The sequence below is a fragment of the Quercus suber genome, unplaced genomic scaffold (genome assembly GCF_002906115.3).
Source record: "Quercus suber isolate HL8 unplaced genomic scaffold, Cork oak 2.0 scaffold_151, whole genome shotgun sequence".
NCBI classification, from domain to species: Eukaryota; Viridiplantae; Streptophyta; class Magnoliopsida; order Fagales; family Fagaceae; genus Quercus; species Quercus suber.
The window spans coordinates 729,012-743,697 of record NW_027069612.1 but is presented as its reverse complement, the minus strand read 5'-3'; the positions used below and the strand labels follow the sequence as shown (position 1 = coordinate 743,697).

At 33.9% G+C, this 14,686-nt stretch overlaps 1 protein-coding gene and 2 long non-coding RNA genes across 4 annotated transcripts; 1 reads left to right on the top strand and 2 right to left on the bottom strand.

The window, feature by feature from the left end:
* Positions 1-551: 551 nt before the first annotated feature.
* On the bottom strand, positions 552-758 carry LOC136069087 (uncharacterized). Its single transcript, XR_010630364.1, has 2 exons — positions 671-758; positions 552-581 (listed from the first exon to the last, which is right to left on the bottom strand). It is a non-coding gene; the product is annotated as an uncharacterized LOC136069087 (long non-coding RNA).
* Positions 759-2,066: 1,308 nt separating this feature from the next.
* LOC112022211 (uncharacterized) lies at positions 2,067-9,811 on the bottom strand. The gene is made up of 6 exons (XM_024054788.2): positions 9,657-9,811; positions 9,510-9,536; positions 9,335-9,397; positions 2,525-2,603; positions 2,390-2,435; positions 2,067-2,306 (listed from the first exon to the last, which is right to left on the bottom strand). The coding sequence occupies exons 1-6, from the start codon at positions 9,696-9,698 to the stop codon at positions 2,297-2,299; spliced, it is 267 nt and encodes an 88-aa protein (XP_023910556.1). The 5' UTR covers positions 9,699-9,811; the 3' UTR covers positions 2,067-2,296.
* A 2,768-nt stretch (positions 9,812-12,579) lies between these two features.
* LOC136069086 (uncharacterized) lies at positions 12,580-14,317 on the top strand. 2 transcript variants are annotated; one of them, XR_010630363.1, is made up of 3 exons: positions 12,580-12,778; positions 13,374-13,468; positions 13,923-14,317. It is a non-coding gene; the product is annotated as an uncharacterized LOC136069086 (long non-coding RNA). The 2 variants fall into 2 exon arrangements; XR_010630362.1 differs by having other exon boundaries at positions 13,308-13,468.
* The last annotated feature ends 369 nt before the right edge of the window (positions 14,318-14,686 follow it).

Below are 14,686 nucleotides of genomic sequence, written 5' to 3'. Positions count from 1 at the left end.
TAACCAAATTGAATCATTTCAGACTTTCAGTGCACGTAAGCCGCAGGAGTCTCTACACATCTGCTTAATTAATTTTTGTTAAACGATCTTAGAAGCAAAACAGTGCCCTTTTGAGCAATATGAACACATCAATTGATCACCTAATCCAACAGAAAAAAAATTAGCAGCAGGGTGGGCCAATAACTGGATCAAAGCAAGGCAGCATTTGATTCAATCAAATCTTTCTTGTGCCATTTGAATATTACACCAACCCAAACCATGTATAAGAGTTAAAGCGCCAATGTATCTACTCAATGGATAGAAAATCATTTGTAAGTTACATAAATCATACTTAAATGTCCAAGATGTATCTAACATAGCCGCAGTACAAAGATGCTAGAGACCTCCATTTGATTGAAAAGGAAACATGATGCCAATTTACACAACTGCTGGAATCATCATCACTTTCCACTGTAATTTGAAAAGAAAATCGTTAAGAGAAGAAATCATGAGAGAGAGAGAGAGAGAGAGGTGGTCGCAGTTTCAACAAACTTACGAATTCATCATCAAAGTTATGTTGTCTCCCTTGAGAAGAATCCGCCCTAAACAAAACAAATGAACCACTTCAGCATATGCACATTTAGGAGATGAAATACAATACACAGAAAAAGTAGCGATAAAATGAGCCCACCTAAAGATTTCCTGCTCTTCTTTTTGACATTGACTTCTTCAGCATCATCCAAAACCAAATTCATGTATTCATCAAAGCCCTGTAAGGCACAAAATTTTTTTGAATGAATTTACATTTTACATCCCTCTCTCAAATATTAGACATGATGATTCATCTCAAAGAAAAAGAACACAATGTTCACTTTAAAGGCTATGGAATAAGGGAGGGGGAAGTAACAAACAAGCTAAAAGAATACAAAGATAGGTATGTCGTATTACTTGGTTTGGAAGAGAGAAAGGAAAGAAATGATATGATATGTGTGGAGGATGAGTCAGTAATCAGTAGTAGTAGTAGTGGCTGAAAAAAGAGAACAAAAGGGTCAAAGCATTTGCTACCTGATGAGGAGGCATATGGTATACTAAATGCTTAACTTAGGACAAAGGGGTGCACCATGACGAGATTCGTGACCCCTCCACCATTCCAACCCTAATCCCCTGACTGGGTCCTCCTATTTCTCTAACCAGTCACTTCCTACACACCCTGCCCAGCTGACTGGCTCATTTCAATCACACTAAAAGCTCTCCTAACCATTTTGCCCTGCCACTGTCCTTTTCTTTCATTTTTTTTTTCTTCTTTTCATTTTCATCATTAGTTAAATTATTGAAATTTCATATACAGGACTCTGAAGCTGGTTTTATGCATTCATTTGATTAAGCTGTGTTTTTTGTTAGATGAGAAGGATTTGTAGCTACAACATCATTGATAAACTGAGATAACAATAAGTTTTTGATATATTACTGGATTCAAATCCATATTCTCTATTCGATGACAAAAGGATTTGCTGGTTTTTAATTTTATACTTTTTTGATATATCAATAGTTGGGATAAGAGAATTTGAAGCTTTGGACCCTAGATATCTCCATTGAAGACACATGCAATACAAATTAGTTAAGCTGCAAGGCTCTTGACAAAAGGCTTTACTTGTTAAACTAACTAAATCACACTGCATTTGAAAAATTCTTGTAGACCAAACACGAGATGATGAACTTTTCTTGGTTCCTTAGGCTATGGCTTTTAACAGAATGCGAGAACACGTTCTTGTAATGGATATTCCATGGCATCACCCTCTCTGTACATTATCAGAGTCAAAAGATTATAGTACCCAATCCAGTACAATATAAACAGTCTCACAATTCAAAGCATTCCCACAAATCATATGAAACCTATAAATTGCTACCAAGACAATTGAAGCATAATGATACTAAACAATGCGTCTGGAGTTAGGATCATAACCAAATTGAATCATTTCAGACTTTCAGTGCACGTAAGCCGCAGGAGTCTCTACACATCTGCTTAATTAATTTTTGTTAAACGATCTTAGAAGCAAAACAGTGCCCTTTTGAGCAATACGAACACATCAATCAAATCTTTCTTGTGCCATTTGAATATTACACCAACCCAAACCATGTATAAGAGTTAAAGTGCCAATGTATCTACTCAATGGATAGAAAATCATTTGTAAGTTACATAAATCATACTTAAATGTCCAAGATGTATCTAACATAGCCGCAGTACAAAGATGCTAGAGACCTCCATTTGATTGAAAAGGCAACATGATGCCAATTTACACAACTGCTGGAATCATCATCACTTTCCACTGTAATTTGAAAAGAAAATCGTTAAGAGAAGAAATCATGAGAGAGAGAGAGAGAGAGGTGGTCGCAGTTTCAACAAACTTACGAATTCATCATCAAAGTTATGTTGTCTCCCTTGAGAAGAATCCGCCCTAAACAAAACAAATGAACCACTTCAGCATATGCACATTTAGGAGATGAAATACAATACACAGAAAAAGTAGCGATAAAATGAGCCCACCTAAAGATTTCCTGCTCTTCTTTTTGACATTGACTTCTTCAGCATCATCCAAAACCAAATTCATGTATTCATCAAAGCCCTGTAAGGCACAAAATTTTTTTGAATGAATTTACATTTATTCACTTATAATTATGAAAGATGCTTGAAATGCTGACATTTTATTTAATATATCTATCACTCCTTGATGGCAAGGACTCGTCAAATCCCCATAGGGCACAAAAACTAACATTTGAACAAATCAACATTTATTCACTTGGAATTATGAAAGATGCTAGAAAATAGAAATGCTGACCATTTTCTATATAATATTTATCATTCCTAGATGGCAAGTCTCTAAAGAAATTATTACCCTAAATCTATTGAGAAACTGATTGTATTACAGAGTGAAAAGATTTAAGAAGTTAAAAAGGCACAGCAAAAATGACATTAAATTTTTCATTTTTATTTGTACTCCCAGGCACAAGCACAGACATACACAAAAAGACATAATGCCCAGAAGAAATGTAGAAACTGGTGTGCAAGTAATAACCTAGTTCTAAAACAGAGTGCAAAACCTGATAACGTGCCAAATGGTCCAACTTTCTTTTTCTACTGTTTCTTGAATGCTTTATTATTATTATTATTATTATTATTATTATTATTAAGTAATGTATTTTATTAAGAGAATAGACTATTTCATGTGCACAACAATGAACACAAAGTAGCCTAAAAGATTTTTTTTAAAAAAATTTATGCACAAAAGTAAAGTGATTCTTTGAAATCTAAAAAGGAAATTGCTATCTGTAACACACACAGACCATTCAAACAGAGTTCTAATCATCACTGGTTTTAACTTCACTGAGCTTTCTGCAGCTTCAAAAGGGCATCTGTTTCATTCCCTCCGCAATGTCCACATCAAACATAAGGGGTAAGGTTCTAAATATCCGATGAGTGCTTCCCAAACCATTTTTTCCATCCAAACAACACATCAATCACCCACTTAGGTAACACCCACTGAATCCCAAATGCTCCAAAGATAAAGCACCACAAAGCATAAGTAACATCACAATGTACCAATAGATGATCCAACGTGCCCCCACAACACAGACAGCACCAACTAACTAAATAGAATCCTCTCCTGATGAGATTATTATGAGTAAGAATCCTCCTCCAGATTTTATAAACTCCAAAATTTAAACATCTGCATCATATATTAATAAGGCCTTAATTTGTAAGGAATAAAAAATTAATGCATTTTCATGGCATGGATTAGTTGCTATGTGCACCCTAACAACTGATTGACAAATCTCAAGGACTAGCTTTTTTTCTAGCAAAGTCAGGCTCTTAATTGCAGCGGTGAAGGTGGCATACAAATGTTCAGCTTGCAGTCTCCATCAAGCCAGCTACCCCATATAAGACTGTCAAGGCATGAGCTAAAGTGTACTACTTGACTAAGAAGTATATATGTAAAGAGAATATAGGAAAGCAAAAGCAAAACTGTGTAGTCTTATAGCCATTAAAATATTTGTGAACAGATTGATACAGATGGGTGAGTGAATATCTTACCATATGCACTGATTAGAAACCATTTTGATAAGTGCACTGATTAGAAACCATTTTGATAAGTGCACTGATTAGAAAACATTAGGTATAGCAAATACCACCGCCCCATGAAGTGGACAGGGTGGGGACTGTTTTGCAAAATAATTAGTAGTGAGATCAAGAAGGGACATGTTGTGATTGCCCTGCCGTGCCTCAGAGTATATTTAAATTTAATGAGTTCATAATATTACCAAAACACTCCTCAATTATATACTCTTATGTCTAGAATTTGTTGCCTTTCATGCCACAGATGCCTCTCTCTCTCAGAGCCTTTCATGCCACAGATGCCTCTCTCTATCTCTCTCTCTCTCACACACACACACACATCCATGTCTTCCTCTCCCCCATCTCTTTGAGATGTCCTCAACAATCACTACACTTGCTCACCACACTTTCCTATTCCCAATTCCCAAACTACAAACCCCTCAAAACTGTAAAGATTTGAGATCCGATGGTTTCTCAAGTAGAACGGCTTCGTGAAGACCAGTAGTGGCTTCAAGAAGGGTAGTATTGGTTCAGTGAGAAACAACATTGGCTGCTTGAGCTTCAGCCCCCGAGCGTCATCACCTTGCCTGCTTGCCCTCCACAGTTAGTTCATTTCTCTCACTTTGTGGAAATTGGCTGGGACCCAAACCTCATAAAAAAGTTCGGATCTCCCTATCCACTTCTCCTTTGGGGCCAAACCTTATAAAAAAAAAAAATAGTTCAAGATAAGGATTGAAAAAGGGAAAAGCTCTGGATCTTATGAAGGATATATGGTTAAAATTTGGGATTTATCAGAAATTTTCAGAATTTGGGGAGGGGTACAAATCCCCATGGGGCAAGGACACACTGAGTAATTACCACCTAAGGTGGGGACAGGGGACAGAGTTCTTTGAGCGAGGCAAGGGTGGGGAATGGGATCCATGTAGAAAACCCTCCAAGTTGCCATCCCTCATAACCATATCTGCTCATGCTGTATATACCATATCAAACATTTGAGGTGACAAACTCTATTTATGATTATAATGATGGCAGAATTGGAGATGAATAGAAGAACTTTATAGATAGGAGGCAACGAAGGGGTCCAAAAAGGCCACCATGGAATGAAGACTCCAATCCATGTGAGACTTAAGCTTTTGAGTAATAAAGAGGCTATAGCTTAAGCTTTTGAGTAAGAAAGCAGCTTTAGCCTCTTGGCAATGAAAAGAAAGTCAGATTGTTGAAAAGGAAAAGAAAAATAATCACGTAATATTAGTATGTCTCTACTGCCAATGAGCTCTAGCTCAATTGGCACCTCCTCCTCCTTTATGTGCTAGGTAGAGGGTGGGGTACTGAGTTTAAGACTCATCAGGTGCATTTGTAACTTACCAATTAAAAAAATATTAGCATGTCTATACTCTATATTAGCCAACTCAACCAAGCCATATTCCCAATTATTTTTGGGTCAGTTAAAGATAGTGAGACTGTCAGAGATGGGGGTGGGAGATGTAAGAAATGACCAGGGCTACCATGCTAACATGAAACAAAGCCATAGGCAAATAGATGTAGCTCATAATCAAATTATACACAACAGAAATATCCCCATGGGGAACAAGAATGTTCTATTACTCCACCTTTGTGGTCAAAATAGCTCAAAAAAATTTAGTTGAGCCAAAACTAAGCGATTGAAATATCTAGTTACAATAATATTTATATCACTTAATTGATACACTACAATAACATAAACCATAAACTTCCAGGTCAATTATAGAAAGCTATGTCTCAGTTGTGTAGAGTGCATCACTCAGACACAAAGAGGCCATTCAAGGCATCGGATTTAAAGCATATATCTTCATTTTTGGATAAAAACTTTTAATTGTTTCATAACATACATTCCCCAAGTCTCTTGTAAGGGCAAGCCTCAAAAGAGTATACATCATTACATCTGAAAAGTAGGATCAACACACAATGGCATTCCCATTGGAACTCCAACAATTTAGCTGATTGGCTTTATACCCAAATGTCAACAGTTAATGATTGCACCACATTGGTCAGCTATTTTGCCATTTTCAGTCGAAACCTACATCTTATTATGCATGACCAATTTGGTGCAATCCTGTGCATCAAATTTCACTCAACAGCCAAAATTAGACAAACTCCATTGTACATTGATCTAAGAAATCTATAGAATACTGATGCTAATAAGTAAAATACGCATAGGCCACAGTCATGGACAGAAAGGCAAACCAAGAAATTACACGTTTGCAAAGATTTCAAAGTTCCAAATCCCATCTCCCCCAACTATCAAATTATCAAAAATAAAATTCTATCCAAAGTCATACTCTTTGTTACTTCCTTAATTGAGATATCTTTTTTTTTACTAATTCTACTAATTTTGTTTTTGGTTTTCCTCTACAATTCTTTGTTCCTTCAACTTGAATCAACTCACTCTTTCTCATTTGTGCATTAATCTCGCTCCTATAAACATGATCAAACCATCTCAAGCAACTCTCCCTCATCTTTTCATCAATTAGGGTCACCCCTATCTTTAACCGAATTTCCTCATTTCAAATCCTATATTTTCATATATATCCACTTATCAGGAGACTTATAGCTCAACTAGTTGGCACCTCCTAGTGTTTCTATAGCATCCAGGGTCCTCCCCCCCCACCACCATTGTAACTATCTAATTATCAAAAATCCTATACTTCCATGTAATTCCAATTATCAATATTAAAATTCTCATTTCAATTACACTAAAATTTTCTTAACTCTTAACAATCCCACATTCAATATCACAAAACATAATTGGTCTTATAACAATCTTATAGAATTTTTCCTTTTAACCTACATTCTATGATCATACAATACTCTTGATTCACTTCTCTACTTCATCCACCGACTTGCTCTTAATTTATAATTCACATCCTCTTCAGTCTCTCCATCTTTTATGGATTATGTAGCCATTATATCAAAAGCTCTTTGTTCTTTAGGTATCTCTTGACCATCAAATATTACAATCCCTTCATCTTTGTTTCTACTTTTACTAAACTTAAATTCCATGTACTCTATTTTAGTCCTACTTAATCGAAAGTCTTTAGATTATAAAGTGTCTCACCAAATTTCTAACTTGGCATTAACTCCACCACTAATTTCATTTACTAAAACTATATCATCTGCAAAAAGCATACACTAAGGGACTTCCTTTTGAATCGATTTGGTGAGCTCATCCATCACTAGAGCAAAGAGATATGGACTGAATGTTGATCCTTGAAGCAAACCTATAGTGATAAGAGACTCACTTGCAATACTCCATTTGTCTTCACACTAGTTACAATTTAGTCATACATTAAGGATCCTTAATTAACTTAAAATACTTTAGAGGACGATTCCAATCTAAAATTTCTAAATGAGCATATCAGTGAAATTTTTAGCTTGACCATACTTGCTACTCCAAATAATCTTCAAAGAAATAAAATAACCAAAAGCTTAAATCACAATGCCAAATTCATGGCAGAAAACTTTCAGAATAGATAATTAATGCATAGATAATAATGAAAATAAAGCCAACAGTACTGACAAACCACACAATAAGTTCTTTCATTGTGGAAACCGAAAATTCCTACAAAGTTGAGTTTTTTCATTTGGACTGTGACATTGGGGAAAATTTTGACTGTTGATAATTTGCAGAGGCGGCAAGTGGTTGTTGCGGATTGGTGGGAAGACTATTGATCACTACTCCTACACTGCCCTGTAGCTCAAGAGTTATGTAATATGGTGTGTTCTTTATTTGGGGTTCATAGGGTCATGCCGTGTGTTGTTGTGGAGCTTCTAGCTAGTTGGTCAAGCAAGTTCAACAGACACAAAATTAAGGAGCTTTGGAGTATGATCCTTCAATTCTGAATATGGGGTATTTGGAGGGAATGGAATGGGCATACTTTTAAAGGGGATCAAAGATTGATTCACGACTTGAAACTTTCATTATTTTAGACATTGTTTGAGTGGGAAGATGCTACAATTTTTTATATTCTTAATTCTTTTGCATGATTTAATTGATTTTTGTACTTTCATGGCTAGTTAGTTTAGATTTTTTGTTGTTGCTATATCACAATGCCTTTGTGCTTTGTATTTTTTCATCTATTTTTCAATGAAGTTAATTACTTATAAAAAAAATTAAAAAAAAAAAAAAAGAAATAAGGGCAAGTTCATGGCAGAAACGTATGAAGTTTGATAATCAATCCATAAATTATAATGAGAAAAAATGAAGCCATCAGTACTGACAAATATGCAGTTAGTTCAAGAGGTCAAGTATCAGGAAAAGATATTGCTCCTTCAATATCCAAGCTGACTATGTTTAACTATGATATACTTTAATCATAAAAAGATAGCAAAAAAAATCTCTGCAAACCGAATATATGTTTTCTAGTGTAGCCAATATTTCATTCAAAACATAAGGATAAGGCAGTTTTTTATTTTTTTGGCAGAGCCATGCATTGTTTAAATAAAAGAGAGCTTCAAAAGTATGACAGAAAAGAAAGACCAATACATCTCGACTTATTAGAGATCAAGTGCATGGAGATATAGAGAGGACACATCACACTTAATTAGTCCCCCTCTTTCAAAACTTATTTCAGAAAATTATTTGAGCTTGAAATAAGTAATATTTAATACCATGCTTCTAAATTTCCTGGTTTGGCCACAATGCTATAGATGACGAGAGCTCACATGTGTCCCTACCTACTAACTATAAACATTGCAAACCAATCCTTACTTATAAACAAGGTAATATAAATCTCTCCTTTTAGTAAATCACTATATCATAGTCCGAACTGGTGCTATCCAACCCTAAACCTGAGAAAAGCAATTTCATACAATTTCATGAATCATTTCACTCAAATATTCCAACTAATCTATCTACCAGCATGAATAATGACAACTTTTGAACAAGTCTTAGACAATGTGTAACATTCTCACTTCCTTCATCGAATGTATCAGTCATGAACTTAACCCTCCAATTACACCAAAAAACATTTTAGATGTTAACACATCCTCCTTGCACCACAAAATTTATGTCGCTCCACTTTAAACACTGTAATGAACTTCCCAAATTTAATCTTCCCTAAAAATTATAAACTTTTTAAAAATTATTCTCAAGCTAGCTAAACCACAAAACCGGAAAAAAAAAAAAAAAAAATCTACAAACCATAGAAAAATTAAGTAGTAATTAAAAAAAAAATACAAGATTTACAAAGTTAGACATAAACTTACAATGATTCGGCCCTCGATCCTCAGGTCTTTCTGCTCAAAAAGCCAAATCTGAATGCGAGCTTTCTGTACCAATTTCCAACCAAAACAGAAAAAAGAGCAAAAATTAGCACAAAAGCTCACCCATTAAAGAAAAACCAAATCAAAGCAAACCCAGAAGCCAAAAACAAAGACTTACACTCTGAAGAAACCTGAAAATCAGGTTCTGGCGCCGCACGAACCCCAAGAAACGAAACAAAAAAAAAGGGAAAGAGTGAGTGAACATAGAAAACAAAAAAAACAAACAAACAAATACTGAGAAACGAAAGTAAAGGAGTGAGCTTACAATGGGTTGGGTCATAATCCTCTGAACTTTGGTGCTCGCCATGGCTGCCGAATTCGATGGTTCTTCAGAGAGAGAGAGAGAGAGAGAGAAATCGAGAATATGAATGAGGAGAACTAGGTCACAGATTCAAAGAGAAGGGTTTTAGACTTTTCGGGGTTTTTTCTTTTTCATAGAAACGGCGTCGTTTTATATTAAACTCCGTTTCATAGTTCTTATTTTTCTCGGGTTCGAAATTTTATTTGATCCATTTATTTCACATCCGGCCTGCTACAAAGTAAAATAAAAAAATTGTCTGAAATTGGGTTCAACCATTGCCTAGTGAGGTAGTGAGGCCCTTTACTTGGATTTTCTAACGGTTTTACAAATAGCTCAATTTCATCTATAAAAAATTTTGTTTATATTTATTTATTTAATAAATTAATTAAATAGGCTTTTGAGTTAAATTCAAACACAATAATGTGTTCATTAATAAACTTACATATATAAAACTCAATTAAATATATATACACACATGAAATGTGTATTTATAATTTTATATAGATTTGAGATTTGATTTTCTAAAGTTGGAAATAAGTGTCAAGATATCAATCTATTATTTTTAACTTATTGGTAATTTATATTTTTTTACGGAAAAGAAAAACTTATTGGTAATTAACTTATTGGTAATTTATATGATCCATGTACTAGTGAAAATCATATATATATAATTTCTTACATTATAAGATTAATAAATCTAATTTTTATAAGTTCACAAATAAAAATAAATTAATTTAATAAAATAAATTAATATAATATTAAATTTATTATTGTTGCTAATTTTAGAAGGGGAGAGGCAGGATCAAATCCACGGAAAATGGGAGGGGAAGAGGATGGGTGCGACTGGACTGTGCAATTATTGGTATATTAACAATAATTTAATTATTAATCATTAATGTAGATTTATAAATGAATAAAAATTTTTACACACACCTAATCAAGTAGTATGAAACTCTCTCAAAAAAAAAAAAAAACAAGTAGCATGAGAATGTTCAACCATAAAAATTTATTACGTCTTATCAAAAAAAAAAAAAAAAATTACGTGTAATATAACTTAATCTCAAGCATAAGTCTTATGTTTAAAAAACATGTGTTAGTAATTGGGGCGAATTTGACTTGATTCATAGGCCCAATTATAAACGCTTATTTATTATAACTTATTAATTAATATATATCATTTGTTTCATAATATATTATACATTTATGCAAAGTTTCTTTTGTGTATTGCACTAGTTAGCGGCTAATATAATTTAATATTAAGCCTGATTCTTACATTTGAAATAAAACAAAATTAACCAATCTTATTGGGAAGCCTTCCATGAGGAGACAAGAGAAATACTGTGATCCTTGAGTCTTGATCCCTCGAGGAGAAAGAATATGGGATTCCGGCCCAATCAAATGAGATGGACAATAATATGGGCCATGATACCAACCAATTTGTGATGACATAGCAAGATGCAGGTTTAACCCCAATTCCATAAAAATGAAGCACAGGCCATAAGTTGAATCATGACGTGGAGAATATATGGGCCATGAGCCCAATCCGTGAGGCGATGAAACAACGTTGCCATGAGTCCATTGTGTGATTTAGAAAAGATAAGGGCCGATGAACCTGTTCTATGAAGTGAAGAGTATTGAGCCCAACCCTAAAAAAACATAAGGATTTTGGGGTAAAGCCCGATCGGTATGGTTGGAGGGGAATTTGAGCTTTTCTAGGAATTTAGTCCAAATTCCATTTCTTCTCAGTTTTATTTAAACAAAATTTAGCTACAAAATTGATTGTAACTTAAGAGTACAACCTTACTCAATATTTTTTTATTGAAGGTGAATTTTGACAAATTTACAATTGGATTACATATTTTTCTTATATCATTCATACTTGCAAAATTTATATAAAATTAGGATACGTTTGGTACACTGAATGTAGATTACATTAGGAATAATAATCTTTATTACAGGGAATAGAAGACATTGTAATGGAATTACTATTCTTATTCATAAGTTTGATTGTTACATATGGAAAACTTGTAAAAGATGATGTATAAGGAAACTTTATATTTTTGGAAATATATTAATTTTAAAACCTATTATATACACTAAGGAATAACTATTACATCAATTTTAAAAAGGAATAACTATTCTTCAATTTAAAGAATGGTTATTCCATTGTAATAACTTATCCATGTAATAAAGATGCAACCAAATGACCGAATTGATATTACACATGAATAACTATTACATTACAGGAGCTATTACAGTGTACCAAACATACCCTTAAAGATCAATAGTTGCGTGATCATCAATAAATTGTTTAAATTGCAAGTTTTTGTAATTTAAAATTATGCATAAAATATAAACTTATAGATCACATAATAAATAATATCCGATTGACACAAAATTTGACATGTGTATTAAAAGCATAAAGAACATGTAATTCTACGGTTATATTTTCAAAATATGTAATAATATTTATTTTATTAGGTAAAGCTGTAGTCTTACGTTACAACTAATTTTGTAACTAAACTTTGTCCATTTTATTTTGGACAAAAATTAGCTACAAAATTAGTTGTAGCTTAAAGCTACAATCTTAATCAATATTTTTTGGCGAAACTACACTATTGGTCCCTGAAGTTTACCCTATGTGCGCAATTGGTCCCTCAAGTTTGAAGCGAGCATAATTAGTCCCTTAACTTTTAAAACTGAGTTGTATTGGTCCTTTTACTAACTTCTGTTAACGGTGTTACTTACGTAGCTAATCTCACAATGATTTGGCATTTTCTTTAATGACGTGGCATATTTTTAATAAAAAAATTACAAACTAAGTGAGGAAAATAGGTATTAACCGGACCAAATTAAAAATAAAATAAAATTTCTACCTACCGTACAAACCTACAGCGAGACAGAAAGGGAGAGAGGAAAGAAATCAAACCCCAGTCGCTACCTGAAACTCCATGCCCTAGCCGCCGCCGGCAATAGCCCAAGCAGTAGCTGCCGCCGCGACAGCACAAGCCCTAGCAGCCGCCGACGACAGCCACTGACCCACTGACTCGCCAATTGAACAACCCAGAGTAGAGCACCAATTTCAAGTATTTATTCTCTCTTTTTCAAAATCTAATACTGATATGATATATATTTCTCTGATGCTCTTTCTCCACACTACACATTTATAGTTTGCGTGAATATGTGATTGTGCTATTTTTTATTTTTGGAAGAGCCGTGAAGGAGCCAACTGGGTTTATGTTGAATTCAAATATGCTTCTGTCTTTATGTGCATTCACATGTATTGTGTGAATGCACATAAAGTGTTTGATGAAATGCTCTACTGGAATTCCCTTTGGTTCTTTAGGAAAAAAAAAAAAAAAAAGTGGGATTTTGAGCTAGCTAAATAAGTTAGCTCTTTTTAGTGTTGGGTTTCCTAGAAAGTACTAGATGAAAGTAAATGGATGGGACTTTGGTTTATGTTTTGAGTTTCCAGATATGTAGGAAATCACACATTTTCTTAGATTTCAAATGATTAAAAATCTTATCTTTTAGCTTAGAAAATGTGGGAAAAATAAAAGATGGTTCTTTTACAATTTCTAATTTTCTATTTGCTTGAATTGGGTGCAATTTGAGCTGGCTTTTGAGGTGGTCACGTCCCATGCTGCATTTTGATGGAGAGCATTGTTCCTTGATTTCCAGATTTCTTCAATTGTTAAGGCCACAATCAGAGAGGTCTGCCATTGTTGTTGAGCATCTTCAAAACCTAAAGACCATTTTACTTAAATATGTTTAAGGTAACACATTTTCTTTTAGTGATTCATTGTAGTTGTCTACTTGTCTGTGTATTATTATAATTTTTATGTCATAGATTAAGTAATTTACTTTTTTCTGGTGCTGTGGCTAAAACGGTTCCTAGAGCTACTCTAATCATTCATTTATTGGTACTTTTGGATCACATGGAAATCAAAACTTTGCATATCAGCAAAAACTGACTATTGGCTATTAGAACTAACAAAAGAAATAGAATATGAAAGAAAAGATCATATAGTGAACTAAACTGGTAGGGGTATGTACCATTATATTATTTGCAATCCTTAGAAGCAATAGAAATTCGTGTATCCATTTGAGATGTCATGGCTGATGGATACTATTGCATGGCTTTTTTTTTTTTTTTTTAACATAGATCCAAATAGTTTCTATTTACATGTTTTATATAAGTTCATGACAGTGCTTATATTGTCTATGCAGGGATGTATACTGAAGGTATATAGGACTGCACTGTGAGTGGCTTTTTCCTTTTCCCACTTCCCAGAATCAACCTTGGTGGTGCAAGGTGGACCATAACCAAGCCATATTGTCTAGCTTCTTTCCTTGCTGCCAATGAATGTATCAACTTTCAAGACTATCCTATTGTATAAGAATGAGATGGGATTCAATTTTGGGAAGATAAATTCAATTGTGTTTGGTTCCCATGAGATTCTTCAAAAGGGCAGGGCAGGGCAGGGCAGACTGTATTAGGTTTTAATTTGCTCTGCATTATCATAATCATGGGGCCTAAAAGGATAAAGGAAGGCTGAAAATTACTTTCCCATTCTACTTTGTATTACTTTTTGTGAATATATATTAAAAAAATTACCCCATAACTGAACGACCTTCTCTTTTGTTTTTATTTATTAATTTGGTGTTTCTTGATTGTGTGTGTGTGTGCATGAGAGAGAGCATAACTACTTGTACGTTTGCAAGTCATGCTTTTTATGAAGATTTAAACTCCCAGTCTTTGATTTGTATAATGAGTTTTTTCCCTGCTTGTTACCATGACAGTCATGCAATTTGCACCTATTTCTTTACTAGTGTGATTTTCATCTTGCTCAACCACATAGACTATCTATTAATGCCAGCTTTAAGCACTAGCTTGTATAGTCAATAAAGCAAATAAGCCAATTCTTTCTAGCATTCTAATATATTTGCTCTACTAGTGCATTCTATTTGGTTTCCTGCAAAAAAGCCAAGTC

Coding starts and splice junctions, on each gene's coding strand:
- LOC112022211 (XM_024054788.2), bottom strand. CDS start 9,698: ATGGCGAGCACCAAAGTTCAGAGGATTATGACCCAACCCATT. Junction 9,537..9,656: donor GGATTATGACCCAACCCATT/GTAAGCTCACTC, acceptor GTGCGGCGCCAG/AACCTGATTTTCAGGTTTCT. Junction 2,604..9,334: donor GGATCGAGGGCCGAATCATT/GTAAGTTTATGT, acceptor TGTGCCTTACAG/GGCTTTGATGAATACATGAA.